Below are 27,062 nucleotides of genomic sequence, written 5' to 3' on the forward strand. Positions count from 1 at the left end.
AAGAGTTCTGAGGATGTGTCTGGGGGATGAAGAAGCAGATGGGATGGAGAGGGGTAGGATTTGGCAGCTGAAGCCAGGCTGAGGGTAGACAGACCTTGGAGACAGGGTGAGAAGGTCTCACTGAGCTCAAGGGGAGGGTAGAGGATACTTAGAACTTGAGGGGGATACTCAGAACCTCATGGCCAGATGGGATGTGGGAAGACAGACAGAGGGGACAGGAACCGGATGTGGGGGGGGTGGGCAGAACTTGAGGGCCAGGATGTGGAGAGTGGAACTGACAGGGTCACAGTGACTCACCCCTCCCTCTTTTTCTCCCTCCCTCCAGCCAACCTCAGTGCTCAGGGGCAGCTCCGGTGGCTGAACACATATGCCAACACCCTCCTGGCCAACAGCGTGAAGCTGGAAGACAACCAGCTGGTGGTGCCAACAGACGGGCTGTACCTCATCTACTCCCAGGTCCTCTTCAGGGGCCAAGGCTGCCCTTCCACCCACTTGTTCCTCACCCACACCATCAGCCGCATCGCTGTCTCCTACCAGACCAAGGTCAACCTCCTCTCTGCCATCAAGAGCCCTTGCCAGAGGGAGACGCCAGAGGGGGCTGAGGCCAAGCCCTGGTATGAGCCCATCTACCTGGGAGGGGTCTTCCAGCTGGAGAAGGGTGATCGACTCAGTGCTGAGATCAACCTGCCCGACTATCTGGACTTTGCTGAGTCTGGGCAGGTCTACTTTGGGATCATTGCCCTGTGAGGGGGCAGGACATCCATCCTCTCCCACCTCAATTACTTTATTATTTACTCCTTCAGACCCCCTCATCCCCTTCTGGTTTAGAAAGAGAATTAGGGGCTCAGGGCTGGGCTCCATGCTTAGAACTTTAAACAACAACAACACTTAGAAATCAGGTATGCAGGGAAGTGTGGCCTGGACAATGGGGCACTGACCACCACCAAGAATTGGAACTGGGGCTCTGGAACTCACTGGGGTCCTCGTGTTTGGATTCCTGGATGCAACCTGGGACATCCAGAATGTGGGGGCCAGGGGAACTTGGGTTCTGACTGGAACACTTCAGAACACTCCTTGAGAAGATCTCACCCAGAACTTGACATGAGTGGACTTCAGGCCTCCCTTTCTTCCAATGTTTCCAGACTTCCTTGAGATGCGGAGCCCAGCCGCACCCCAACGGGGCCAGCTCCCTCTATTTATGTTTGCACTTGTGATTATTTATTATTTATTTATTATTTATTTATTTACTAATGAATGTATTTATTCAGGAGGTCAAGGTGTCCTGGGAGACCCAATGTAGGGGCTGCCTTGGCTCAGATGTGTTTTCTGTGAAAACGGAGCTGAACTGTAGGTCATTCCCACCCTGCCTCCTGGCCTCTGTGCCTCCTTTTGCTTATGTTTTTAAAAAATATTTATCTGATCAAGTTGCCTAAATAATGCTGATTTGGTGACTGACTTGTCGCTACATCACTGAACCTCTGCTCCCCAGGGGAGTCGTGTCTGTAACCGCCCTACTGGTCAGTGGCGAGAAATAAAGTGTGCTTAGAAAAGAAATATGGCGTCTTCCTGGGAATTAATTCTTCATTGGCCTCTCCTTGGGGATGAGACGTGGCTCCCTGAAGTTCTTTCTCCACAGGGCTTAAGATCCCTGCACCTCACTCCTTGGACTGCTGGGGCTCAGGAGACCCTACATAAAACAAAGCCCAGCTGAATATGCCCCTCCCCCAAGAAAGGAACCTGAACTTAATTAACTCTCCCTCAGGGCACTGGAATTTCCAACTCTGGGAATTCCTATCCAAGCGGGGGAAGTCCTGCAGCTCAGATGAGATTTCCGGCTGTTGCGGCCTGAGCGAAAGACCCGGGGAGCGGCCAAATTCTCAGGTACCTGAATCACAGCCAAGGGACTTCCAGACAGTCAGGCACCTGGGCTCCAAACCGCCTGATCCCGCCCCACGCCCCTCCCCGTGCCAGCGCAGTCCTAACTGTGCAACCTGAACCAGTCACTGAACCTCGTCTATCAAAGAGAAGTAGGAACGCCCACCGCACACGGGGCCCTGTGAGAAGAGAAGACCTAAACTCTTTACAACAGGGCACCTAGCGGAGCACTCGGTGAATTCTGGCTTTCTCCCTTTTCCCAGCCCCCAGTCTTCTACCCGCTTCCATCTCTCAGTGGACGGAATTGAAGAGGAGGAAGAAAATAAAAAACAAGGAATAAGATGTAGGTGAAGGACCCACCCCCCATGCCAGCTTGGTCTCCCTGATTTTCTCGGCGAATGATGAGGAGAGGGATGGGAGGTGGGTGAAGTGGAAAGAGAAATGCATTCCTCCCCTCCAGGAAGGCTCTTCTGGACACAGAGTCAAAGACAAATATGGAGTCAGAAATGAAGACTCAGAGAGTGGCAGCCCTCACTGGGCTCTGAAGTTGGGCTTTCCTTCCTGCTAGCGTTGCCAGGCAGGGGGAAAACTGTGCGGTGTGCCGCAGAGGTGGGGTGACCCACTGGGGTAACCTAGATAGAGCCTTGGATCCTCCTCGGCCTCCTCTAGCTCGGGGCTGAAAGTCGGTCATGGAGTGAAGGGGCTGCTGTTACTCACTCTGGGGCCCCGACACTTGCCCACTTATGGAAAGGGGACCTGAAGTGTGACTGAGGGGTGAGGACCTTCCATCCCACCCTGGACAGGGCCAGGTGACATCAGTTTTTCCTCCTCCCCCTCCTCCCCAGGTTCTCCCTGGTGTCCTCGGGCACTATCCCCACCCCATCTCTCTTTCTCAACCACCCTCCCACCTCCTTCAGCCTCCTCCCTTCATGCCCCGGTCCCCACCCCCACTCCCCTGCTCCCCAAGCTGTGGGTCTTCCCTTGGAGAAGAGTCAACTGTGGCTAACAGGGCCTTCAGGCAGCTAGCAGGGCAGAAGCGCTGTCCCCTCAGTGCTTCATTATCAGCCCTATTCAGGTTTACTCTGCTGGCTGGGCCTTTCTGAGTGGTGCTTGCCTTCCCCGGTAATGACCCCTATCACTACCGGGAGGGACCCAAGAGAGAAGAGTGCAGTGTTGAGTCTGCGGGGACCATGTGGCCTTGAGAATCAGGTTGCTTGGAGATGCTTTGGGGTTTGTGGAGAGCCCTTTCCTTCTACCCTCCAAATGGGCTAATGCTGGGGCAAGGCCAGTCAGAGGCAGGGGTGGGTGGGACCCACAGATCCCCATCCCAGGGAACAGAGGCCATGCCAGGTGTTATGAATTGTTTCAAGCGACCAGAAAAATAGAGAGCCTATTTAACCAACATTTGTGTACCCACCCTGAATGAAGACACATTAGCATCTCAGCATCTGTACCGGCAGCACTAAAGTTTACATTCTTTATTTTCACCAGGCTCAAAATCAGTTTCCAAACAGTCTTCTACATTTTCGCCAAGGCCATGGGGTCCCTGGTGTCTGGGTCCCCAATATCTAGGCTGATTCGTTCACATACTCCCACCATGCAGTAGTCGTTTTAGGGACGCGGGTAGCCCTCACCCCACCATCACCGCCCCAAAGAAGGTCTTTCCTCTCCTGTAGTCCACCATATCGGGGTGACTGATATTGACGTACACTCTCTCGCCCCTCCGGAGCTGCACCAGGCCACCGAACCCCACGCTCGTGTACCAGAGGGGCCCGTACTCGTGCCTCCGGGCGGGGTCCAAGACTGGGGTCACGGTCTCCGCGCCCTCGAGCAGCAGCTCGGGACTCCCCGATCCATAGGCACCCCCCGCCCGGTACAGCCGGCTGAGCAGCGTGACCGAGCGGTCCAGGGGGTCCCCGCCGGGAGGGGGCGCCCGGCCCCGGTAGCCGACGTGACAGTAGAGGTAATAGAGGCCGTCCTGCGGGAGGGCCAGCCCCTCGGCGCCCGAGAACTGCGTCCCGCTCCTCAGAAAAGCCTCTTCTTTCTTCGCCTCCCAGCCTAGCCCCTGCCCCCTGGTCCAAGCGCCTGCGGAGAAACGGGCCAGTTGGCTCTCGGAAATCCGATCCTGAAAGGAGTGATCCAGGCCCGGGACTTCTGGGAGGGTGGGCATGAGGGACAGTTGGGGCTTTTAACCCACTGCGGGAGTCCAGCCGGGCTGGGGGAGCGGGGTGATGGCGCTCCCTCTGCAATGAGTACGAGTTGGGACTGAGGGCACCTGGGTGTGCGGTACGGAGCGCTGTGGTGGGGAGATCCAGGCCGGGTTTTGCCTCCTCCGGCGGCGGGGGGAAAGCGAGAAGCTAGAATGCTGGACGAGCAGAAGAGTGCGTACTATAGAAGCGGCGAAGCAGGTGGGCAACCCAGCACGGCAGTAACAGAGCAAAGGGACCCTAACTGTGGGCGAGCAGAACTGGCACCCTTGGACTCTTCAGGTCTATGAGATCCTTACCAATGAGGTGGGCAGCCGGGAGCCTGGGGCTGAGATCTGTTTCTGCCTCCTCCTCCACCGGCAGCTCCCCGGACTCTGGAAGGGGCGAAGAGTCCACGGTTGGGGGCAGGGCGGCCACCCACGTGTAGTCACCTTGAGAGGACAAGGCGCCAGGGCCCAGGGATGGGGCACCTGGATTCCTGGAGGAAGAGAGTATCTGGGGATGCAGATGGATGGGAGCTGGGAGTCCCTGAGGGGCAGAAGCAGGGGAGGGGGAGATGGTCGGCTCTTACCAAATCGCTGATGGGCCTGTGCTTGGGCGCCTGGGTCAGCGGTCCCTGTTACCTGAGTGGGTGGGGTCACAGGGCCCAGAGTTCAGTCTTAGCTGATGCCAACCCCACCCCTCCCATTCCCAACATAGATGCAAGCTCCAGACTTGGGGTTTCTCCCGCCAGCCCCAGCCTCAAAACACACCTCCCTGGAATGGAGAGCAAGCAAGGCATCTGTACTTGGGCAGAGAGACAGAGGCCCAAGTATGTCTTGGGAAGAGGAGAAGAGACATACAGACAACCAGAAAGGGGCTTGGTGACATCAGGGCACAACAGCATCACAGGAACGTGGAAAGAGGACCAGCAAAGAGACAGAGAAGACATCCCCACTGGGGGACAGCCAAGCCAGCTGAGCAGGAGGAGGCAAGAGGCATAGCCAGAGGTGAGTGAGCATCAGCAATATACGGCCCTTGGAGGATTTGTGGCAGCCACTCACCAGTCCTCCCTGCTCCTGGGGCACCAAGGCCAGCACAGCCAGAACAGTGATAGGCACAGCCAGCAGGAGGGTCACCAGGGAAGTGGCTCCTGCGACAGCCAGCAGGAGGCATCCCTTCCCCTGGGGCCTCCTACCCCGGCACTCCAGCCCCAGTGCCCCCATTGAGACTGAGCCAGGGCCAGGGCAGGGGGGCTTTCATACCTCAGGGGTGGGGCCACCCCCTCCCTGTAGACCCACACACCTGGCTGGGACTTTCCGAACACCCCTGCTCCCCTCACCCTGCTTCCTGTTTACCCAGAGCTAGGGTGGGGCAGCTGGATGCCTGGGTTCTCTGAACTGGGGAGGGAGTTGGGGTGAAGAGACAGGCTTTCAGGGTAGAGCTGGAGGGGGCCTTAGAGATCTTCTGACTCAGTGGGAAGGGAAACTGAGGCCCAGAGAGGGAAACTAGCTTGCAGAAAGTCAGGCAGCTACAATGAGAACACAGAACTCCAGATAGCTAGTGTGGTCTGCATTCTTCTTCTTTTTTTTAAAATTAATTGATTAATTAATTTATTTATTTTGGCTGCACTGGGTCTTCGTTGCTGCGCGCGGGCTTTCTCTAGTTGCAGCGAGCAGGAACTACTCTTCACTGCGGTGCACGGGCTTCTCATTGCAGTGGCTTCTCTTGTTGCTGAGCACGGGATCTAGGCACGCGGGCTTCAGTAGTTGTGGCACGCGGGCTTGCAGGCTCTAGAACGCAGGCTCAGTAGTTGTGGCACACGGGCTTAGTTGCTCCGCGGCATGTGGGATCTTCGCGGACCAGGAATTGAACCCGTGTCCCCTGCATTGGCAGGTGGATTCTTAACCACCATGCCACCAGGGAAGTCCCTGGTCTGCATTCTTCTGCACCCCAGAGGTGGGTGCTGGAGGGAGGGCTGCATCCACATCCCTGAGGTCAAGGGCTGGAATAGGAGGACGAGAACTGGAATCTTCAGGGATGGATGTCTAGGTTCCTAAGAAGAACCTGTCCCCACATTGGACTGACCTCCTCCTCCCATTCCCTTGCTCCCTCCAAGCCCCCAGAGCTAGGTGAGAGAGGCAGAGTTAAGCCAATCCACGGTGATGGCAGCTGAAGGGGGCCTCAGCCTCACCACTGACTATTGACTCACTGAGGAGGGATGGAAATAGAGCATTACCTCCCTTGCTACACAGAGTGTAGACAGGAGAGCGATGAGGCATCCACCCCCAAAGAGCTTCACAGTCTAGAATGAGCTCCATCCATTTAGTAGATGCTGACTAAGTGTTAAGTGAAGAAAGGACAAAAGGATGAATGAGTAAGCAAAACAAAGCAGTAAGGACCAAATGAATGGTATAGTAGGCAGAGCAGTAGGAGTTGAAGGGAGGAAAAACCAGGTCAAGAAAGTTGGAGGTGGTCCCAGATCACTTCCCCTTCTTGATAACTCTGTGTGTTCAGGTAATAATAATAATAATAATAACAACATAGCTAATATCCAGATAGCATTTGGTATGTGCCTGTCACTAATCTACACACTTTATATATAATAATGCTCTTTCTTTCTTCCTTCCTTTTTCTTTCTTTCCTTCCTTCCTTCTTTCTTTCTTTCTTCCTTCCTTTCTTCCTTTCTTTTTGGCCACACGGCGCAGCATGCGGGATCTTATTTCCCCAACCAGAGATCAAACCCGTGCCCCCTGCAGTGGAAGCGTGGATTCTTAACCACTGGACCTCCAGGGAAGTCCTATAATAATGCTTTTAATCCTGATAAAAATTCTAAGAGGGGGACTTCCCTGGTGGCACAGTGGTTAAGAATCACGGGCTCCACAGCAAGAGGAGCCACCGTATTGAGAAGCCGGCGCACCGCAACAAAGAGTAGCCCCCACTCGCCGCAACCAGAGAAAGCCTGAGCGCAGCAATGGAGACCCAACGCAGCCAAAAATAAATAAATAAAATAAATAAATTTATTTAAAAAACCCCCAAAAAACTCTAAGAGGTAACTGAGGCACAGAGAAGTTAAAGAACTTGTGGAAGGTCACACAGTAGTAGCAGAGACAGGATTTGAACGCAGGCAGTCTGGCTCCATGCCGTTAACCACAAGACAGTTTAAAAAGTGAGCACTGACTTCAGATTTGTCCATTTCAGGGTATGTAAATCTTACCTTCCTCACTCCCCCCAAAAAAGAATAGGGAAACAAATACTGAACTTGAGTCAATGATAAGCATGGTAAAGGGTTTAGAGGTAAAATGTACTGAGGTTTGCAACTTTGAAAGGTATCAAAAAATGAGAGGGATTGATAGATATATGATAAAGCAAATATATAGAAGAATATTAATTGTAGAATCTAGGTGGTAGGGATAGGTTCACTGTACAATTCTTTCAATTTTTTTCTGTTTGAATGTTTTAATAATAAAACATTTTGAAACAATATTTTCCTACTGTCCTGCATGGGAACACTGTGGATGGGGGAAGGGAAGGAAGTAGCAGAAAATTTCTCGATCCGGAGAAGGAAATGCAAATGCTTATGGGCCCAGGCACCAGATCTCCTCTTCAGTCCTTGCTTCCACATGAGCTCCCACGTCTTCACCCTCCTCAAGGACTAGGTGTGCCATCCTCCAGCAGTTATCTCCCTCTCCATCACAGTGCCACTATGAGGCCTTCATCCAGGTCCTTGGACTACCACCCTTACTTTTGTGCTCAATATCAGAATGCTGCTCCCTGCAGGAAGGCCATCTGGATTGCCCACACCTCTTCTCCCAACACCAACTTGTCATCAACTTTCTGTCCTAGATCTATCAGCAGTGCTCATGTCGATCTAGTCTGGCTGTCTCTGACTCTCCTGTTTGTTAATCAGTCAGCCAAGTGCCCTGTTAGATACAGCCCCAGAATACCAGGAGAGTTACCCAAATCCACCAGAACTCCCAGTCTGCCTTGGGAGCTGGAGTGTGTGTCCACACATACCAGGATCATGAGCTCTCAGCGACACAGTGTAATTGGGAAAAGTGAATCAGGGAAGGCACCTAGAAGGTATATGATCACTGACGACTTGCAGGATCAATAGGATGGCTGGAGCTGACAGGGATCACAGGCTGAATTATAGTCCTAGGAGTCTGAAAGGAAAAGATGTTGTAACCCTAACCCTCAAAGCCTAACTTCCTCTCCTAACAATGCTAGGAGGCACCCAGGCTGGGGGAGAAGTTAAACCAGAGGAGGGGCAGGAATGTCTGAGGTGGCAACACTTTACCCAGGCAGCTCCGGTCAGTCTGGAGTCTGGCCACAGACTCTAGGTAAGCCGGGCGAGAGCAGGGAACCCCCATGAAGGAAACCCAGGGAGGGGACAGTCACCTCGAGAGTGAGGTGAGTCTAAGATGAAGGAAGGGAGAATATGGCTTTGAGGTTCCCTGGGCCCTGAGGGAATCCTCTGTCTGGCCTCTGTCTGCGCTCCCCAAAGAAATTTAAACAATCCACTTCTGCCGCCACTCCCCGTCATGGCCACCGCAGGCCCTCCTCCCCACCTTCCACCCCCCACATCCCAGCCTTCCTCTTGAACCCAGGATGGTCTCAGTTTCCACACCCTGGTCACCGCATCTGGCTCTGGATGAAGTCAGCAGCCCCCTCTTTGCCCTCAAACAGGAACCAGCGGTTGTAGGGCAGGAAGTGCCTGAGGGGAAGTTATGGGCGCCAGACGCTCCTCCATGTCCCACTTCAGCCCCAGCAGTATCTGCCCAAGGGAAGCGGCTCTCCACACCAGCCAAGTGGGGGCCCCCCTTTCCTGAGTTGCTCTGGGGCTGAGGGAGCGGCCGTAGCTGCCAGGTGGCGCTGGACACCACCTTCCCTATTTTCCCACCCGTCCCCACACACCCTCCGGACCCCAGCTCCTGCCTCAGCCCCCTCACCGGAAACTAGAACTATCCAGTGCTGGAGAGGCCCCTATGAACCAGTTGGTCAGCCTAGGGTTGGAGAAACAGAGTGGGCTCTGGAGCTGGACAGAGCTGGCCTTGAACCCCAGCTCTGCCACTTCTGGGCTGGACGTCCTTGTCGGAGTCCAGCCTCGAGTCTCAGGTCCTTCACCAAGGAAATGGGCACCATAATACCCTACATTGTTATGGGGATTAGCGGTGACAAATAGAAAGAGCCCAGTTCAGGGTTGGCACATAGCTAAGGCTCCTCAGTCTGGGAAACGATTGTAACAGAGGCCCCGGACTTCACAGATGAGGAACTTGGGGCACGTGACTCACCCCAGGCCATTTAGCCTGGAAGAGCAGCGCTAGGTTTCCCAACCTGCAGGCTAGTCTTCAGTCCCCAACCTAATGAAAGCTTGTGAGGCAAACGGTAAGGTAACCCTCCGCCCAGGGAGGGTTGTGGTGCACAGGGAACAGTGGATAAAAAGCCGTGTGTGCGCGGGTTGTGGGTAGGTGGCCAGGGTCTCTCGGGGCCAGCCAGTGCAGGGGACAAGGGACTTCATGGGGAGGCCCAGAGAGGGCAGCAGTGGTGGTGGGAGGTTTCTGAGGGGCGAGTGGTCTCGGGGACGAGCAAGGTCACTGATGAGGGATGGCCACCTCTGGGAGGAGGTGACGGAACACAGTCTGGGGTGAAGAACCTCTGAGAGAATGATTTTCTGCCTCTAAAACTGTTGGAGAAAGGAGCTGAGATCCCCGACCAACGAGGAGGATGGGGTAAGCTGAAGAGAGAAATGGGCCCTCTGACACTCACCCCTTTTCCCTGCAGGGATATACCCTTACCTATATGGGGGCCTAGGGCTGGGGGTGCTCCTGCCCCTCGCTATGGTCGTTCTGTCCATCTGCCTGTGTCGGCTCCGTGGGAGAGGTGAGCCCCACCCTCACCTCCCTTGTACCCCCTCGCCCCTCACCCCCAGGCAGCACCCTGTGCCGCCCAACACACACCCTTTCCTACTGTGCTCCCAGACGCCCCCATCAACCCTGACTCGCCCCTCCTGCCTGAGGAAGGGGGCAGAAGTTGGGTGGGAGAGGGGAGGGGAGAGTGTCCAAAGAGAGAGACCTTGGCTTTTGGCTGTGGGAACCACAGGGAGGTTGGCAAGTGAGGAAACACCTGCTTGGGGGGGGTGGGGAGTGAGCGAGGAGGGCTGGGAGGTGGCACAAGGGAGGCAAGGGCCGAGCTGAGCTTCTTCTTTTCTTCCAGTGAGGAGGCTGGAGAGGAGCTGGGTGAGTCTGGGGCAGGGAAGTGCGTGATGGGGCAACAAGAGGGGGCTGAGGTCGGGGGGCAGGAGAAGAGGGAGAAACAGGAGCAGGAGAGACAGAGAGACAGAGGAAGTAAGAGAGAAGCAGAAAGAGGGAAATAAGGGATGAGAAGAAGAGAGGAAAGGAAAGGAGTAGAGATGGAAAGAAGAAATAAGACAGAAAGGAGAGAGAGGGGAAGAAATGAGGGAGATAGGGACAAAAGTGAGAGGGAAAAATCAGAGAGAGAATGAGAGAGACACAGGGAAAACGAGAGAAATCAAGAGAAAAAGTAAGAGAAGGAGATTAAGAGTGATAGAGGGGGAGAGTGAGAGAGTAAGAGAGACACAAAGAGAAAAGGACAAGAGAGAGAGACGGAAAGAGAGAGAGAGGGAGAGAGCGCGCAAATAGAGGCAATGAGGTAAGAAAGTGGGGCGGGGGGGCAGCAAGAACTCAGAGGGGAGTGTCAGGGGAGGGAGGCTCCTGGGGACCTCCTGTCAGCACCCTCCGCCCCGGCCCCAGGCCCAGCTCTCGAAACAGGAGCCCCACTATGCGTCCCTGCTGAGGCTGCCTGAACGGGAGGGACCTGGCCCCGGCAACCAAGAAAGGGAAGGCAGCAAGGAGGACCCCAGCACGGACTACGCCTGCATTGCCAAGAACAAACCCATCTGAGCACCTCCAGACGCCTCGTCCAACCCAGGCGGGTGGTCAGGGCCATCCTGTGGTTCACCCAGTAAAGACCATGGTCTCACCACCCTCTGTGTCTCAGGCTTCTCCATCCACCTCAAGCCCCAGCTCAACAGGGCCACCATCAAAACCTAAGCAACTTACTCTCCCACCCATTCTTACCCACCTGGGATTCACTGGGTGAAGAAGAGTGTTTAGGGACCCAAGCTCCCCTGAAGGCCAGAAAAGAGCATTTGTCTGTGGGCCATTGAGAAGTAGAACTAATCATGTCTGATATTCCACTTTTCTCAGAACAAAGGGCCTTAGCCTCCTGGGTGGGAGAAGGAGGTGTGTTGAGTCTCAGGATGATGGTGGGAGGGGACTCTAGGCACAATCCTGGGAAGCTCCCTCCTTGGACCTTTCCAGACCAGACTTGGTAGAAGGGAGAGTAAGAGTTGGGAGAACCCAGAACAGGGCACATTGGGGCATCTAGAGATAGAGCAGGAAATACACAAAAGGAGTTAATGGTGGGGCAGAGAGGGATTTATTGGGGGGGGGGTCTCTTGAAGAACTTGGGATCACTGGGGTCTGAAATCACTCATCAGAGGCCATCCAAGGAGTGGCAGTGTGTTCCCATGTGACAGTGGCCTGGTGGAGAGGCCACAGGAGTAGCTCAGTGCTGCAGCCCTCCTTCTCTTCTTGGTCTCTGTCTCCGCCTGCTCCAGCCCTCTCAGTGCCCCTCCCATCTCTGCGCCCATTGTCCCGGCTCCACTACTCACATTTGCCCTGGTAATAGATGGTGCTGCCCATGGCCACTGAGAGAAAGCTGAAGGCATAGAACCCAGCCCGAAGGAGGAAGACTGTGCCGGCCGCTAGCTGAGGAGGTCCTGCATGTGGGCGGGGATGGGGAGCGGGAGAAGGGCTTAGGAAAGGAGACCCTGGGAAGGAGCGTGCACAGGCTTAGGGAGGACAGCGGGCCTCAGGGAAGGACTCTCGACTCGACTACCAGGGAGAGTGGGGCCTTCGGCCAAGGAGGCACAGCTTCCCAGCACCTCACCTTTCTCCACCACCAGCAGAGTCCCATTCCCTGTTCCGACACCCAGGCCCAGCACCTCCACCCTGCACACGTAGACTCCGGCGTCACGGGCTCGGGTGTCCCAGATGTGCAGCTCAGCCTGGTGGTCACAGAGGAAGCGGGAAGAGGGAAGAGGGGCCAGGCGGCCCCTGAACTCTGAGGTCTCATTCCTCACCTCCTTCCCTGGGGCCACTTTGTCCTGGTACCACGTGACAGAACCAATGGCCAATTTCCCTTGGCTGGCATTGAAGGAACAGGGCAGGAAGGCAGGGGTGCCCTCCTGGGTACGGATCTCAGGGGGCTGGGACACCCAGAGAGCACAGGATCCTGGGGGCAGAGAGAAGACCCAGAGAAACGCCTCCCCAATTACTCCAAAGAGAAAGGACAAGAGAGCTTGCAGTAGACTATCCCTGCTGTACCCCACCCACAGAGGGCCCAGAGGGATGAGCACTTTAGATGTCTCATTAATCCTTTCCTCTTTACCAATCTAATTTCTTAACATTGCTTATTAAATTGTTTTTCAAATTCTTTCCCATACCAACTCTCACCCTCACCCTCTCCCATCATTCTCCAGTTCCGTTCACTAGTAACATTTTGCTGAAATTTAACTTGTCGCAGTGAAAGTGAAGCTCATTCATGAATGTGGCTGCCTAGTTAACTAATAGCATTAATTATATTATTCCAGGTATTATCTTAGTACTAATAGCATTCTGTAGCATACCATCCTTGCTACTTTGGGTTTTTTTTTTTGTTAAAGAGCATTAACTAATTAAATCTCCAGGTGAAGACATGGCTATAATTGCTTGGGATCCCTATTTAACTTACCTAAATTGATGAATTAAACCAATTATTAAAATTCTTGATTAAATTCTCTAGTTAATGAAATTTACTAATCATTCTTCTATTTCAGTGATTCTCAAACTTGAGAGCACGTTGGAATCACCTGGAGGGCTTGTTAAAACAGATTCCCAGGCTCCACTCCCAGAATTTTTTATTCAGTGGGTCTGGAGTGGGTCCTGAGAATTTGCCCTAGGTCCCCGCTGATGCTGATGCTGGTCTGGAATCCACACTGCCTTTAGTTAATGAATATGTCTGACAATTAAAATCAGTTTCATTAAGAAACTTAACTTAGATTTAATTAGATCTCCTAAACTCCTAATTATATCTAGACCCTAGATAATAAGCCTTGTTTAATAAGTTTATTAAACTCATCGAATTAAAACTGACCCCTTAAAAAGATTTGACCCCTTCCTTCAAGCCCTTCCTTCCTTCAAGCCCTTTTTTTACTGGTTCTTTAAACTTTATCTTGTTAGGAACGTGGCTGGGAAGGAAGAGTTCTGGGATGGAAGCTGGAGAATGACCTTCCCAGCTGGTGACAGGGAGGGAACTGCGAACTGGGGAAGCCCACTGGGTATCAGCTTTATGGAGGGACCCCCTGCTTTCAGCCCCCACCCAGTCTGCTCCCCCGGGACATCTATGTCCAACCTCCCCCATCCTCCATCCTCCCACCCCCACACCCCTCAGGGTCCTGGGAGAAACCCCTGTCACCTGGATGGACCGTGATGAAGATGAGCAACAGCATCCGGGCCATGTCGAAGGGTGTTCCTGTTGACGAGGGGGACATGAGCAGTGAGGTCTGGGTGGAGGAAAACAACCCACTAGTTTTGACCAGGACTTTGGTCACTGGATGGGGATGGGGAGCTTCCTGTGACACACAGGACTCACACATCACTTACAAAGGACCTCAACTCCCTAGGGCCTCGGGCATCAGATGCACACCTCCCTGAGGAAAGAGGATGCGGCTGACGGTGATATCTGGGTCGTTAGGAGGTGGGGGCAGCATGTGGGCATGTTGCCTAAGTGTTTGAGGGGGAGGGTGGGGCTTAGATGGCCGGTAATGCTAGGGTGGGTGGGTGGACGGGTGAGACCAGGATGTGGTTCCCCTATTTTTTGAGGTTCAAGAAGACCAACCCTTTACCAAGAATTAGCCTCCAAGAGCCTTTCTGGGCTCAGAGCTAACCTACTTCCCCTCCCCTTGGCTCAGTAGTGCCCAGGTCCACCCCATCTATTCCCTTCCTTTGAGTCCGGCCCTCCCCCAGGGCTGCTCTAGAAATTCTATAAGTGAGAGGATTAGCAGAAGTCAGCTGATTGGTGGCAGCAGGGAGTTGCCAGGGACTTTGTCTGGAAGCTGCATTTGCGTAGCAATCACCCTGTTTCACTTAGGATGTGTTGACTTGGGTGGATTGGCAGAGTGAGTGCCACTGATGGGGAAGTTTGGATTCATTCACATTCAGATCCCTGTTAAAGGAATACACCTCTTGCAGAGGTCTGCTTTACCAGGTGTGTTCTGCACAGATTTATCACCCACTGGTCAATTCACTCATTTTTTATTTTATTCATTATTTAGCTAACATTGAGAAATCACAAAGTGCCTCCATTACATGAAATGCATTTTGACAGACCCAAATGAAATACACATTATGTTACACCATTATGTTACACGTAACTCCCAGGTTATGCAGGGATTAGTACAAGAGTATGCAACACACTCTTGCATACGTATTACACACCTACATGAGATAACACAGCACAGAGAATAGAGGATGATATGTAATATGCTGGGTGAAGCCCGCCCAGCCCTCGCCACACATTTTCCCTCTGGCTCCTTTTATATCAGTACATATTCTTTCTTTCTGTCCGAGTTTCTCGCTGTTTTCACAATACAGCCATAGATCGTGCAGTCTTAATCTCCACTGCAGTGATCTGGAGCATTTTTGGAGAAGTAGTAATTTTATGGTTAAGAATGCTGGCTTGAAGTCAGGCTGTGATCAGCTCCCCTACAAACTAGTTACATAATCTTGAACAAATTATTGAACCTCTCTGAACCACCTAGACAAGCACGGTACCTCACAATCTGGGAAGGACTGACTCAGCCATTCTCTTTTAGTGGAGTGGCTGCCTCCTCAGGGCCATCTAACCAGAGGGTGTGGAAATGAGGTGCCATGGCAAGGCAAGGGCTGCCCCCTGGTGGTCACAGAGAAGAGGGAGGCCTGAAGCACCAATATGTGGCTTTTCTCAACTGGGCCTTAATTCCAGCTTCTGCCCTGTCCCTTACCTTGCCTTGTCCTATCAACGCCCCATCCCCATCCCCAAAGGGTCAATGTGGAGCAAATTGTCTCTTGTACTCAACTGTGAGAACCCCATGGTTTGGGGAGGGAGGGAAGATCACCACCAGTGGAGCGGGGGTGAGGGGCTGGAATGGGCAACTGGCCTGAGGATAAAACTCCATATTTCACAGGGCATATAATTAATCACATGGCACTACTCCATGTCCCAGGGCAATGCAGCTTAGAAGCCAAGTCAACGTAAATAGGAATCATGGTTCCCCTACTTACATATCTGTAAAATGGGAGTAGCGTCTGTCAGTTTTCAGACTCCACTGTAGTGGAGGGTCAGTGTGTGTTAGGCTTTATCTCCTCCCCAGTCCTGGGCTAGAATGACCAAGATTATAGCTGGGCCTGAACTCAAAGGTGTTTTGCTCTTTCAACCTCTTTTGTCCACCTAAGATTTCCAATATCCAAAACTGTTGTGGATTATGAAGACAGTACTTGGCTTTTTTTAAAGTCCATCTAGAATAAATCCTGGTGTATGTGTGGATTCAAGGACCCTTTCAATAAATCTGAGACCCTCTAGGGAACTTTAACCTGTGGGATGGGAACTGCTGTGCTAATCCGCTCAGCAAACTCAAGGATGTAACTTTTCAAAAGAAACTTTTACCAGGTACTCAAGAAGAAAGGCAACAAGTAGGAAAGTTGTGAAATGGATGTACACACGTCTCTGGTCTGATTGCTTTAACATCCAGCTGTGGGCTGCCTTGAGGGTGGTCAGGGCCAACAAACTCCCAACTTAGAGCTTAGAGCAGGAAAAGGAGTGAAAAAAACAGAAGAGATTCTGGAATCCCAGCACAAGTGATCGCATCTCACCTGGTGTTTCCTCCTCTATGTGTTGGCAAGGGTGAGACTTGGGTGACTTCTCCTCCAGCTGAGTCCTTATAAATATTTTTCAACTAATTAACGGTTCTCAGGCTATACTTTCACCCTCTGACCATGACTCCTCTGAGGTTCACCCCACCTCCTTTGGCCTCTCCTTCTTGCTGTCATTGTCCAACTCCCTCACATTCACCAAGAGCAGACGCCCGACTCTCCAGCTTCCTATTTCAATCTCTGCCATCTCTCTGGAAGATTTAATGTCCATGTATACGACATTATATACAGATGTAAATATATATATATATATATATATATATATAGTAAAGTACATAGATCTTAAGTGTACAGTTTGATGACCTCTGGCAAATATATACACCCATGTAAACAGCACTGCAATTGAGATACAGATCATTTCCACCACCCCAGGAAACTCTCCTATGCCCCTCTTTGGTCAATCCCCTCCCCCTCCCAGGAGCAACTACTGATTTATACCCCTATAGATTAGTTTAATCTGTTCTTGAACTTCATACAAATGGAATCATGTAGTATACACTACTGTATCTGGCTTCCTTCATTCTGCATAATGTCTGTGAAATTCATCTATGTTGTTCCAGGTGTCAGTGGCTTGTTCCTTTTTGTTGCTGAGTGGTATTTCATTATATGGATGTACCACAGTTTGTTTATCCATTCACCTGATGGTATACAATTGGATTATTTCTATTGGTTTGATATTATGAGTACATCTCCTATGAACATTCTTGCACACAACTTGCAAATTACTTTTTTTTTTTTAAAGTGTATTTTTTTTTAAGGTCTTCTTTTTTTTTAAATTTATTTATTTATTTATTTATTTATTTATTTATTTATTTATTTATGGCTGTGTTGGGTCTTCGTTTCTGTGCGAGGGCTTTCTCTAGTTGCGGCAAGTGGGGGCCACTCTTCATCGCGGTGCGCGGGCCTCTCACTATCGCGGCCTCTCATGTTGCGGAGCACAGGCTCCAGACGCGCAGGCTCAGTAGTTGTGGCTCACGGGCCTAGTCGCTCCGCGGCATGTGGGATCTTCCCAGACCAGGGCTCAAACCCATGTCACCTGCATTGGCAGGCAGATTCTCAACCACTGTGCCACCAGGGAAGCCCGCAAATTACTTTTAAATACACTAATTTCACAGTTCCTTCACCTTGTCCACTCCATCCATCACCTTGACTCTACATGACCTATACCTTGGATCTTTTCTCCATCTTACCTCTTCTTTCACAGGGACATAAAAGCAATCAGATCTGAGTCCCTCCCAACTCCTGTACCCTCCATATGTGCTTTCACACCATTCTCCTGTTGGAAGACTTCCGGGATGTTTCTCTTACTTTCATTCAACTGAGCATATACTATGGGCTTACCTAGGCAATTCTGTCATAGCCACAGTTTTGTGTTTTTTTTAAATAAATACATTTATGTATGTATGTATGTATGTATGCATGTATTTTTGGCTGCGTTGGGTCTTCGTTGCTGTGCGGGCTTTCACTAGTTGCGGTGAGCGGGGGCTACTCTTCATTGCGGTGCACGGGCTTCTCATTGCGGTGGCCTCTCTTGTTGCAGACCACCAGCTCTAGGCGTGCAGGTTTCAGTAGTTGTGGCACGCGGGCTCAGTAGTTGTGACTTGCAGGCTCTAGAGCGCAGGCTCAGTAGTTGTGGCGCACGGGCTTAGTTGCTCCGCAGCATGTGGGATCTTCCCGGACCAGGGCTCGAACCCATGTCCCCTGCATTGGCAGATGGATTCTTAACCACTGCACCACCAGGGAAGTCCATAGCCGCAGTTTTAACTACTGCTAGTCTCTGTCGAGTCCCCAGTCTATGTCTCCATCTAAATTTGTACCTTTACCTCAGGCCTCTTTCTGAGATCTGAGTCCAGATTATCTAACTTCCCTCTAGACATCTCCTCCAGAATGTTCCACAGGCATTTCAAAATCATCAGTGTCTACCCAAACCAGGTCAGCCTTCTATATTCCCCACCCCAGTGAATGGAAACAATCTACCCAGTCACTCAAAGCAAAATCCTGGGACTTATCCTATTCTGCCTTCTCCCTCCATTCCCCCATCCAAACAAACCCCAAGTGCTATCCATTCTGCCTCTGAGATATCTAAGTATCTTTCTCTGCCTTTTGATTCTCACTGCTAGTTAAGGCCCTCATCATCTCAGGATGAAACTAGGACAATTGCTTCTCCGATGGATAGTGGGTTTCTTCTCAATATCCATTCCACGCCTCCCTATCTGAGCATCAGGGCTCATCCATCTATTCAACTATGCCTTTACTGAGTGCCTTCCATGTGCTAGACATCCTATCTTCATCTTCTCTGATCTCTCTTTCCCTTACCTCTCTCCTTATCTCTCATATATCTCTGTCCACAACTCTATTTTTTGTCTCACCATCTTTATTAATATGACTTGTTTCTTCCCTATCTTTCTATCTACATGCTGCATCTCTCTAAACATCTCACACACACATGCACACACACATCCATGTACACAGGCTAATGTGCACGCGCACGCAAACATCTGCTTATTCACTAATTCATTCATTCAACAAATAGTTAGCGAGCACCTTCCATGTGACAGACACCCTCTCTCTCCATATTTCTCTTTCTCTTCCCCCATCTGTCTCCACATCTCTTTCTGCTTTCCCATCTTTCTCCACATTGTCCCTCCCACCCTTCCCCATCAGGACACCTCTTTCCCCCACCCCATCTCTCACCCTCTTTCTCCCCCATTTCTCTTTGAGTGGGAGAATGAGCCAAGGCTGGCAAAGTGCTCTCCTCTTCCTCTGGGAACTGATCACCACCCCCCACCCCACTGAGAAGCCTTCCTTAACTCTGCCAGGCTGGCTGGCTGGGACCACTCCTGGGTGGTCCTGGGTGCCCACGGACACTCTGTGCAAGGATCCTTTTTTTAAAAAAAATTAAACTACAATATTAGAGGAAGACTTTAACTCACATCTCTCAGAAACTGATAAATCAAACAAGCACATAATTACTAAAGATATAAAAGAGTAAAAGCAGACAATTAAGAAGCTTGATGTAATGGGATTATGTAGAATATTAGAATAATTAGAAAATATCCATTGTTTTCAGGTACACAGAGAGAGGTTTAGAAAAAATAATCAAAATCATTTAGAACACAATTGCTGACCAAAATCCATGACAGTGTAAAAGAGTAACAAAGAATATTTATCATACATTTGGAAAATTTAAAAATGCATTTCTAATGTATTTGTAAACTTTTAAAATTATTTATTTATTTATTTATATTTATTTTGGCTGCGCCAGGTCTTAGTTGCGGTGCGGGATCTTCATTGCAGCATGCAGATCTTTAGCAGCGACATGCATGTGGGATCTAGTTCCCTGACCACGGATTGAACCCGGGCCCCCTACATTGGGAGCACGGAGTCCTGACCACTGGACCAGTAGGGAAGTCCCTGTATTTGTAAACTTTAAAAACTTACTTCTATATAATTCAAAGGTTAAAAGAAAATATAATGGAATTTAAAATATTTTGAACTGGGAATTTCCTGGCGGTCCAGCAGTTAGGACTCGGCGGGGCCTGGTTCGGGGAACTAAGATCCCACAAGCCACTCGGCATGGCCAAAAAAAAAAAAAAATTTTTTTTTGAACTGAATGACAGTGAAAACACTGCCTAACTAAACTGTGGGATGTAGCTAAAACAATTCATGGAAGAAAGTAAATGTGAGGATTAGGAAAGAAAGTTTGAAAATCAATGAGTTGAACAGACGTTTCAAGAAATTAGAAAAAGTGCACAGAGTATCCCCCAAAATTTAGGAAGAAGATAATAAAGATACTTTTAGAAATTAATGAACTAGAAAACAAAGAAATAATAGAGCAGAAAACAAATACATATTTACAGAGACTACTTATATTAAAAATCTCTGACCAGACTGGTAAAACAGAAAAAGAAAAGGCATACACATACACACAAAAAAAGTAATTTATAGGGAATGTAATGTCTGATACATTAGATATTTAGATTGCAAACTTTGATAAGATGAATAATTTTCTAGAAAAATATATGACCAAAACTGACTCAAGAAAAAATTAGCAGCCTGATATACCTATAACCATTAAAGAAATTGAATCAGATGTTCAAAATTTAAGCACCAAAAACATCATCAAGCCCAGATAGTTATGAAATCTTCAAAACAGAGATCATTCCAGTCATATAAAAATTATTCTAGGGACTTCCCTGGTGGTGCAGTGGTTAAGAATCTGCCTGCCAATGCAGAGGACATGGGTTCAATCCCTGGTCCGGGAAGATCCCACATGCCGAGGAGTAAATAAGCCTGTGCTCCACGACTACTGAGCCTGCATGCTGCCACTACTGAAGCCCTCAGACCTAGAGCCCGTGCTCTGCAACAAGAGAAGCCACCGCAATGAGAAGCCCGCACACCACAACAAAGAGTAGCCCCTGCTCACCACAACTAGAGAAAAAGCTCCTGCGCAGCAATGAAGACCCAATGCAGCAACCCCCGCCAAAAAAACATTATTCTAGTGGTCAGAAAACAGGAAAAGTTTCTCAACTTACTTCACGAGATTAATATAACCTTGCTACAAAAGCCAGGCAAGGACAATTTTTTTTAAATAAATAATTTTTAAAAACCAGTTTTATTAAAGTATACTTTACATATAATCAAAGAACCAATTTTAAGTGTACATTTTGATAAGTTTTGACAAATGATAGTGTAAGCACTATCACAATCAAGGTATAAAAGATATTATTACCCTAAAAAGTTCCACTGTGTCCCTTCCCAGGCAACCACTGATCCTCTTTCTGTCACTCTAGATGATTTGTCTTTCTAAACTTCCACATAAGTGGAATCATACAGTATGTATCCTTTTGCATCTTGCTTTTTTTGCTCAGCATGTCTTTTGAGATTCATCCATGTTGTTGCATGTGTCAGTAGTTAATTCCTTCTTATTGATGAGTAGTATTCCATTGTGTGGATGTACCATAATTTGTTTATCCATTTACCTGTTGATGGATATTTGTGCTATTTCCAATCTTTTAAAAGATATTATGAATAGAGCTGCCATGAACATTTTGTATATGAATCGTTGTGTGGACATACGTTTTCCTTTCTTTGGGGTAAATATCTAAGAGTAAAATGGCTGAGTCTTATGGTAATTCTATGTTTATGCTTATAATGAAGTACCAAACCATTTTCCAGAGTCGCTGTAACATTTGACATTCCCACCAGCAGTGTATGAGAGTTCCAGTTGCTCCACACCCTTGTCAGCACTTGGTATTGTCAGTCTTTTTAATTTTAGCTATTCTGACTGGTGCCTAGTAGCACTCTGTTTTCTTTTAGTTTTTTTTTTTTTTTTAATTTATTATTTATTTATTTATTTATTTTTGGCTGCACTGGGTCTTCGTTGCTGCGTGCGAGCTTTCTCTAGTTGCTGTGAGCAGGGGCTACTCTTCATTGTGGTGCATGGGCTTCTCATTGTGGTGGCTTCTCTTGTTGCGGAGCACGGGCTATAGGCACGTGGGCTTCAGTAGTTGTGGCATGTGGGCTCAGTAGTTGTGGTTTGCAGGCACTAGGGCACAGGCTCAGTAGTTGTGGTGCACGGGCTTAGTTGCCCCGCAGCATGTGGGATCTTCCTGGAGCAGGGCTCAAACCTGTGTCCCCTGCGTTGGCAGGCGGATTCTTAACCGCTGCGCCACCAGAGAAGTACCTTCTTTTAGATTTTTATCATGAAATATTTTCAGCATTTGAAATATTAATAGAGAATAATATAATGAATACCTATGTACCCAGTGCCTAGCTTTGTCAGATGTTAACATTTTTCACAATTGCTTCAGATCTAATTTCTTTTTATGCAGAGAGTCTATTGAGAATTCCACGTACTGCACAATCATATGTCTACATTATGTTTCAGGAGAGGATTTAGAGGCAAGGACAATTTGAGAAAGGAAGATTATAAAACAATTTCCCTCACGAACATAGATGCAAGAAAAAAAAAACTTAAAAATATTAGCAAACCTAAACCAGAATTGACTAAATAATGTAAAACTTAATCAGGAATTCCCTGGTGGTCCAGTGGTTAGGACTCCGTGCTTCCACTGCAAGGGGCATGGGTTCGATCCCTGGTCAGGGAACTAAGATCCCGCATGCTGCACACCATGGCCAAAAAAAACAAAAACAAAAACAAAAACAAAAAAACCTTAACCAAGCAATACCTAGTTTCCATTCATACAACTCAATGCATGAAGAGATGAGGGAGGAAAATTCGTATGACCATCTCAATCAATACAATAAAAGCATTTTTTTTTTTAAATAAATTTATTTATTTATTTTTGGGTGTGTTGGGTCTTCGTTTCTGTGCGAGGGCTTTCTCCAGTTGTGGCAAGCGGGGGCCACTCTTCATCGCGGTGCACAGGCCTCTCACTATCGCGGCCTCTCCTGTTGTGGAGCACAGGCTCCAGACGCGCAGGCTCAGCAGCTGTGGCTCACGGGCCTAGTTGCTCTGCGGTATGTGGGATCTTCCCAGACCAGGGCTCGAACCCGTGTCCCCTGCATTGGCAGGCAGATTCTCAACCACTGCGCCACCAGGGAAGCCCCAATAAAAGCATTTTACAAAAGGTGTTTATGATAAACAACTACTCAAATTTTTAAAATAGAAAAAAAATCATTTCACAACAGTCATTTATGGTTTTAAAAATTAGGACTGTATAACAAATGCCTCTCTTCTCCAGTGAAATTTAGTGTATGTTTTTGAAATGGCTTTGTCTTTTTTTTTTTTTTTGTATACATTTCCTCATGTTCCTATTAGTACCCTCTGTTAACCATCATTTCTTGTGGGAGTATTTGGATTTCTGATATGTGGCCTTCCTTCACTGTTAAAAGGCTATGCTAAGTTTTGTTGTTTTTCAATTCATGATGGAATTTTGGGCCACAGTTTCCACCTGCTTTTGGCAATACATTTCTGGTGTGTTGTCATCTGTTGGAAAATTGTGTTCTTCTTCTTTACCTTTTTTTTCATAGTTAATTGAACAGATGCTTTGGTCATTTCTTTTTTTTTTTTAATAAATTTATTTATTTATTTTATTTTTGGCTGCGTTGGGCCTTCGTTGCTGCACGCGGGCTTTCTCTAGTTGCGGCAAGCGGGGGCTACTCTTCGTTGCAGTGCACAGGCTTCCCCTTACTGTGGCTTCTCTTGTTGTGGAGCACAGGCTCTAGGAGCACAGGCTTCAGCAGTTGTGGCACACGGGCTCAGTAGTTGTGGCTCGCGGGCTCTAGAGTGCAGGCTCAGTAATTGTGGCACACGGGCTTAGTTGCTCCGCAGCATGTGGGATCTTCCCGGACCAGGGCTCATACCCGTGTCCCCTGCATTGGCAGGTGGATTCTTAACCACTGCGCCACCAGGGAAGCCCTGGTCATTTCTTTTTGTTACTCATTTTTTTTTTAAAAGCTTATCAGTTTAGGGGGATTTTTTAGTATTTATTTATTTATTTGGTTGCACCAGGTCTTAGTTGAGGCACGTGAGCTCCTTAGTTACGGCAGGCGGGCTCAGTTGCAGCTCGTGGGCTCCTTAGTTGTGGCATGCAAACTCTTAGTTGCGGTATGCATGTGGGATCTAGTTCCCTGACCAGGGATCGAATCCGGGCCCCCTGCATTGGGAGCGTGGAGTCCTATCCACTGCGCCACTGGGGAAGTTCCACTCATATTTAAATGAGCTAGATTTTTCTAAATTATTAACAGGAGGACGTTTGCTGGGGGGTCAGGATGGCTTTCCAGACTTACAAGTTCAAGGACTCCTCTTTTGCCATCACAATGGATTATTTCCTTAAATTTGGCACCTCTGTGTAGCCACTACCTCCTTGGCCTCTGAGAACCTCTCTCAGTTAAGTAAGCATTTACCCCCAACCTTAGGCTTCTTTATTTCACAGGAGACCTCACAGGCTGCCATCTCCCAAGTGCACCTAAGGTGGTGCACTTAATATTAGGAGAATTTTGCTGCCACACCTGGGTCCCTGTGGCTGCTTTAAAACATTCTCTCTCCACCTTTACGGGTATTTGAATCTGTTCAGTCAGCACTGCCCTCAGCTTTTCCCTCCAGGGGTGAGGCCTTTCCTCCCAGGAAGGAATATTTGCTTTTTTTTTTTTTTTTTAGCAGTCACTGGGACCCTCCCTACTCCCCTGCTCTTCTCAGAGGCACTCCTGGGGAATGCCTGCTCAGCGGGGAATTTGGTCACACAGACACATAAATCGGAGTTTGTAGGTACTCTGTATCTCCTAGCTTCACTGAAAATGTAGCGCACGCGTGCACGTGTGTGTGTGTTTCCAATCTCTTTACAGGCGTCAAGAGGGGAAACTTAGAAATAAACGGCTGCCACATTTCCCTCAAAGCCCTACAAGGAGGCTTTTTAGAAAAGAAAAGACTTTTTGGCAAAAGCAATGTTGGTGAGTCGGTTATGGTTCTACAGAGCTGTCCCTTGTAGACTCAGAATCCTAACTTGTTTTCCCGCCTCAGGGAAAGCCTCTTGTTAACCAAGCCCCTGAGTCTGGTGCAAACACCAGGATGCCCTTTTGTTCATTTACAATAAGAAATAGAGCTGCAGCAGAGATCCGTTTCTTCCCAGCCCCCCACACTCCCCCCATACACACATGTACACTGTATCCATTCAGGTTCTCAAATTTGGTTCATTTGAGGAGACAGTTTTGTTTTGTTTTTTTAATTTGGCTGGGCTGGGTCTTAGTTGAAGCACGCGGGATCTTTAGTTGCAGCACGCAGGATCTTTTTTTAGCTGCGGCATGCGGGATCTTTAGTTGTGCCGTGTGAACTCTTAGTTGCTGCATGTGGGATCTAGTTCCCTGACCAGGGATGGAACCCAGGCCCCCTGCATTGGGAGCGCAGAGTCTTAGCCACTGGACCACCAGGGAAGTGCCCAGAGATAGTTTATTTACAAAGGTGTGGGTCAGGTATACGTGAATCACAAGGCATATTGTTACCCCGGCCCAAAGGGATGAGGGAGGAGAGATTACAGCAGTGGTTTTTACTCATTTTGTGCCACAGATCTCTTCGGCATTCTGGTAAAGTGTAAAATAAAAAATATATAACAAAGTAAAACAATTACATTGAGCTCCAGTTATCAAAATACTAATAAAATATTGGGATAGAAAAAAACATGTACTTATTACCACATTAAAAGACAAGAGATTTAAAATAGAGGCAAGTTGGGAGTTCCCTGGCGGTCCAGTGGGTAAGACTCCACCCTCCCAATGCAGGGGGCCCGGGTTCCATCCCTGGTCAGGGAACTAGACCCCACATGCCACAATGAAAGATCCCGCGTGCCACACTAAGACCCGGCATAGCCAAATAAATAAATAAATATTAAAAAAAGAAATACAGGCAAGTTGAAGTTAGACTTTAATAAAGATATATCAGTGCAAAAGATGTTGTTGGCTTGAGTAAGAACTTTAAACTGTGAAGTGGTCTTTGACAAGGCAACACATGTAATGTTGGACGTGAGAAGAGGTTGTACATTTTTTTCTTTTCCAAATTCACAGACCACCTGAAAGTTATTTCCTGGGCTTCTGAAACCTGGAAAAGGACAGCATCATGTAGAGCAGGTTGCCTGGAGAGGAGCATTGCCCATAGATGGAGGTGTCAGCCAGCCTGAGGTGACCTTGTGGGAAGGGAGCCAGAGGAATGAATACCCTTAATGTCCTCCCTCCTGTTGTTTTCCTGCCAGGCTCCCCATCAGCCAAGACAGCTAGAAGCCAGAGGTGCCCTTGATATAGTCTGTACAGGTTAGTCTCCTGGGGCAGAGAACAGAGTGGGAGAGGGAAAATGGAGGGGCAAACAGAAGACATCCAGGCCCCCCCACCCCCATGCACAGACAAGCTTTCTGGCCAGTGTATTTTCTTCATGTAGGTACACAGGGGGCCTAATTCTAACCAGGAGTTCCCCTGGAGAGTGTGGAACCATATCAGGGACACTTAGCAACACGGTGCCAGTCCTGTAAGGGGCTCTAACCTCACAGGGTTCTAGCGGGTCATTTCTTGAGCCAGCTCAGCATTCTCTCCCTGACTGCTTGGCTGGACACTAACAACTCTGGCCTCAGTGACTCCTTCTTCTGCCTCCAAGACTCACCAGCCCCACCACCCACTGACACGTACTTAAGCCATGTTGACACCTTCAGTGAGGACAGTAAGCCCTGCAGGCTTGGGAGTCACTCTCTTGCTTTAGGGCCCATGGCTCTCAAACTTGAGTGTGTATCAGAATCATCTGAGGCACTTGTTAAAAAGCTATTGCTGGACCCCACCCCCAGAGTTTCTGATTCAGTAGGTCTGGGATGGGGCCCAACAATGTGCGTTTCTAACATGTTTCCATGTGATGCTGGTGGAAGGACCACTCGCTGAGAACCACTGCTTTAAGGAGATTCTGCATGTCTCTCCTCAGAGCTAGATTTTGCAGCCTGTCACAGAGTTACCTACTTCCCTTATTTCTGGGTTCACAGCTGCTCCCTGGCAGCTCTCTGCCCAGAGGCCCCACCTCCCCTTCAGCCTTGACTGCGGACTGTGAGCTTGCCCTCCCTTTGGTCCAGCGGGCCGGCCCCTGGGTTTTGGTGGGAGGTGTCTTCTCGCATCTCTGTTCTTCACAGGCTTTCCCACATCTGTGCTTATGCTGAGTTTCATTCGCCACTCACTTGCCCATCTAGTTACTCTTTACACTTCATTTTTGTCCCTTGGTCAGAGCAGCTGTCACTTTCTCTTTCCCAGGAAGTTTTTCTGAGCATCTAAGCTCTATCTCACCTTGGTAGTCTGCCAAGCCACCCGCGAGGGAAAGACTACTCTGGGACGCAATCTCAGTCCAAATAAAAGCCAGATTCTTCCCAATGGCCTACAAGGCCCTATGCAATCTGACCTCACCTCCTGCCTCTGCTTCCCCTCACACACCTGGCTCCACTACACTGGCCTTCCTGCTGCTTCACGAATACTCAGACATCCA

The 27,062-nt window shown here is 49.2% G+C and overlaps 3 protein-coding genes and 1 pseudogene across 5 annotated transcripts; 2 read left to right on the forward strand and 2 right to left on the reverse strand.

Annotated features, from left to right (window-relative positions):
* Positions 1-30: 30 nt before the first annotated feature.
* On the forward strand, positions 31-1,420 carry LOC309638108 (tumor necrosis factor pseudogene; annotated as a pseudogene). The gene has a single exon. The product of its transcript is annotated as a tumor necrosis factor pseudogene (transcript).
* A 1,911-nt stretch (positions 1,421-3,331) lies between these two features.
* Positions 3,332-6,771, reverse strand: LTB (lymphotoxin beta). The gene is made up of 4 exons (XM_082411578.1): positions 5,126-6,771; positions 4,654-4,705; positions 4,382-4,456; positions 3,332-3,960 (listed from the first exon to the last, which is right to left on the reverse strand). Exons 1-4 carry the CDS (start codon positions 5,285-5,287, stop codon positions 3,506-3,508), a joined length of 744 nt encoding a protein of 247 aa, XP_082267704.1. The 5' UTR covers positions 5,288-6,771; the 3' UTR covers positions 3,332-3,505.
* A 1,561-nt stretch (positions 6,772-8,332) lies between these two features.
* On the forward strand, positions 8,333-11,067 carry LST1 (leukocyte specific transcript 1). Of its 2 annotated transcripts, none has more exons than XM_082411599.1 (4): positions 8,333-8,404; positions 9,846-9,944; positions 10,278-10,300; positions 10,835-11,067. In XM_082411599.1, exons 1-4 carry the CDS (start codon positions 8,338-8,340, stop codon positions 10,982-10,984), a joined length of 339 nt encoding a protein of 112 aa, XP_082267725.1. In that variant the 5' UTR covers positions 8,333-8,337; the 3' UTR covers positions 10,985-11,067. The 2 variants fall into 2 exon arrangements, with proteins under 2 accessions (XP_082267725.1, XP_082267726.1); XM_082411600.1 differs by lacking the exon at positions 8,333-8,404 and adding an exon at positions 8,791-9,449.
* Positions 11,068-11,146: 79 nt separating this feature from the next.
* Positions 11,147-22,369, reverse strand: NCR3 (natural cytotoxicity triggering receptor 3). Its single transcript, XM_082411592.1, has 3 exons — positions 13,602-22,369; positions 12,036-12,380; positions 11,147-11,865 (listed from the first exon to the last, which is right to left on the reverse strand). The coding sequence occupies exons 1-3, from the start codon at positions 13,780-13,782 to the stop codon at positions 11,750-11,752; spliced, it is 642 nt and encodes a 213-aa protein (XP_082267718.1). The 5' UTR covers positions 13,783-22,369; the 3' UTR covers positions 11,147-11,749.
* Positions 22,370-27,062: the final 4,693 nt, after the last annotated feature.

The sequence above is a fragment of the Balaenoptera physalus genome (assembly GCF_965194825.1).
Source record: "Balaenoptera physalus genome assembly, chromosome: 11".
Taxonomy (NCBI): domain Eukaryota; kingdom Metazoa; phylum Chordata; class Mammalia; order Artiodactyla; family Balaenopteridae; genus Balaenoptera; species Balaenoptera physalus.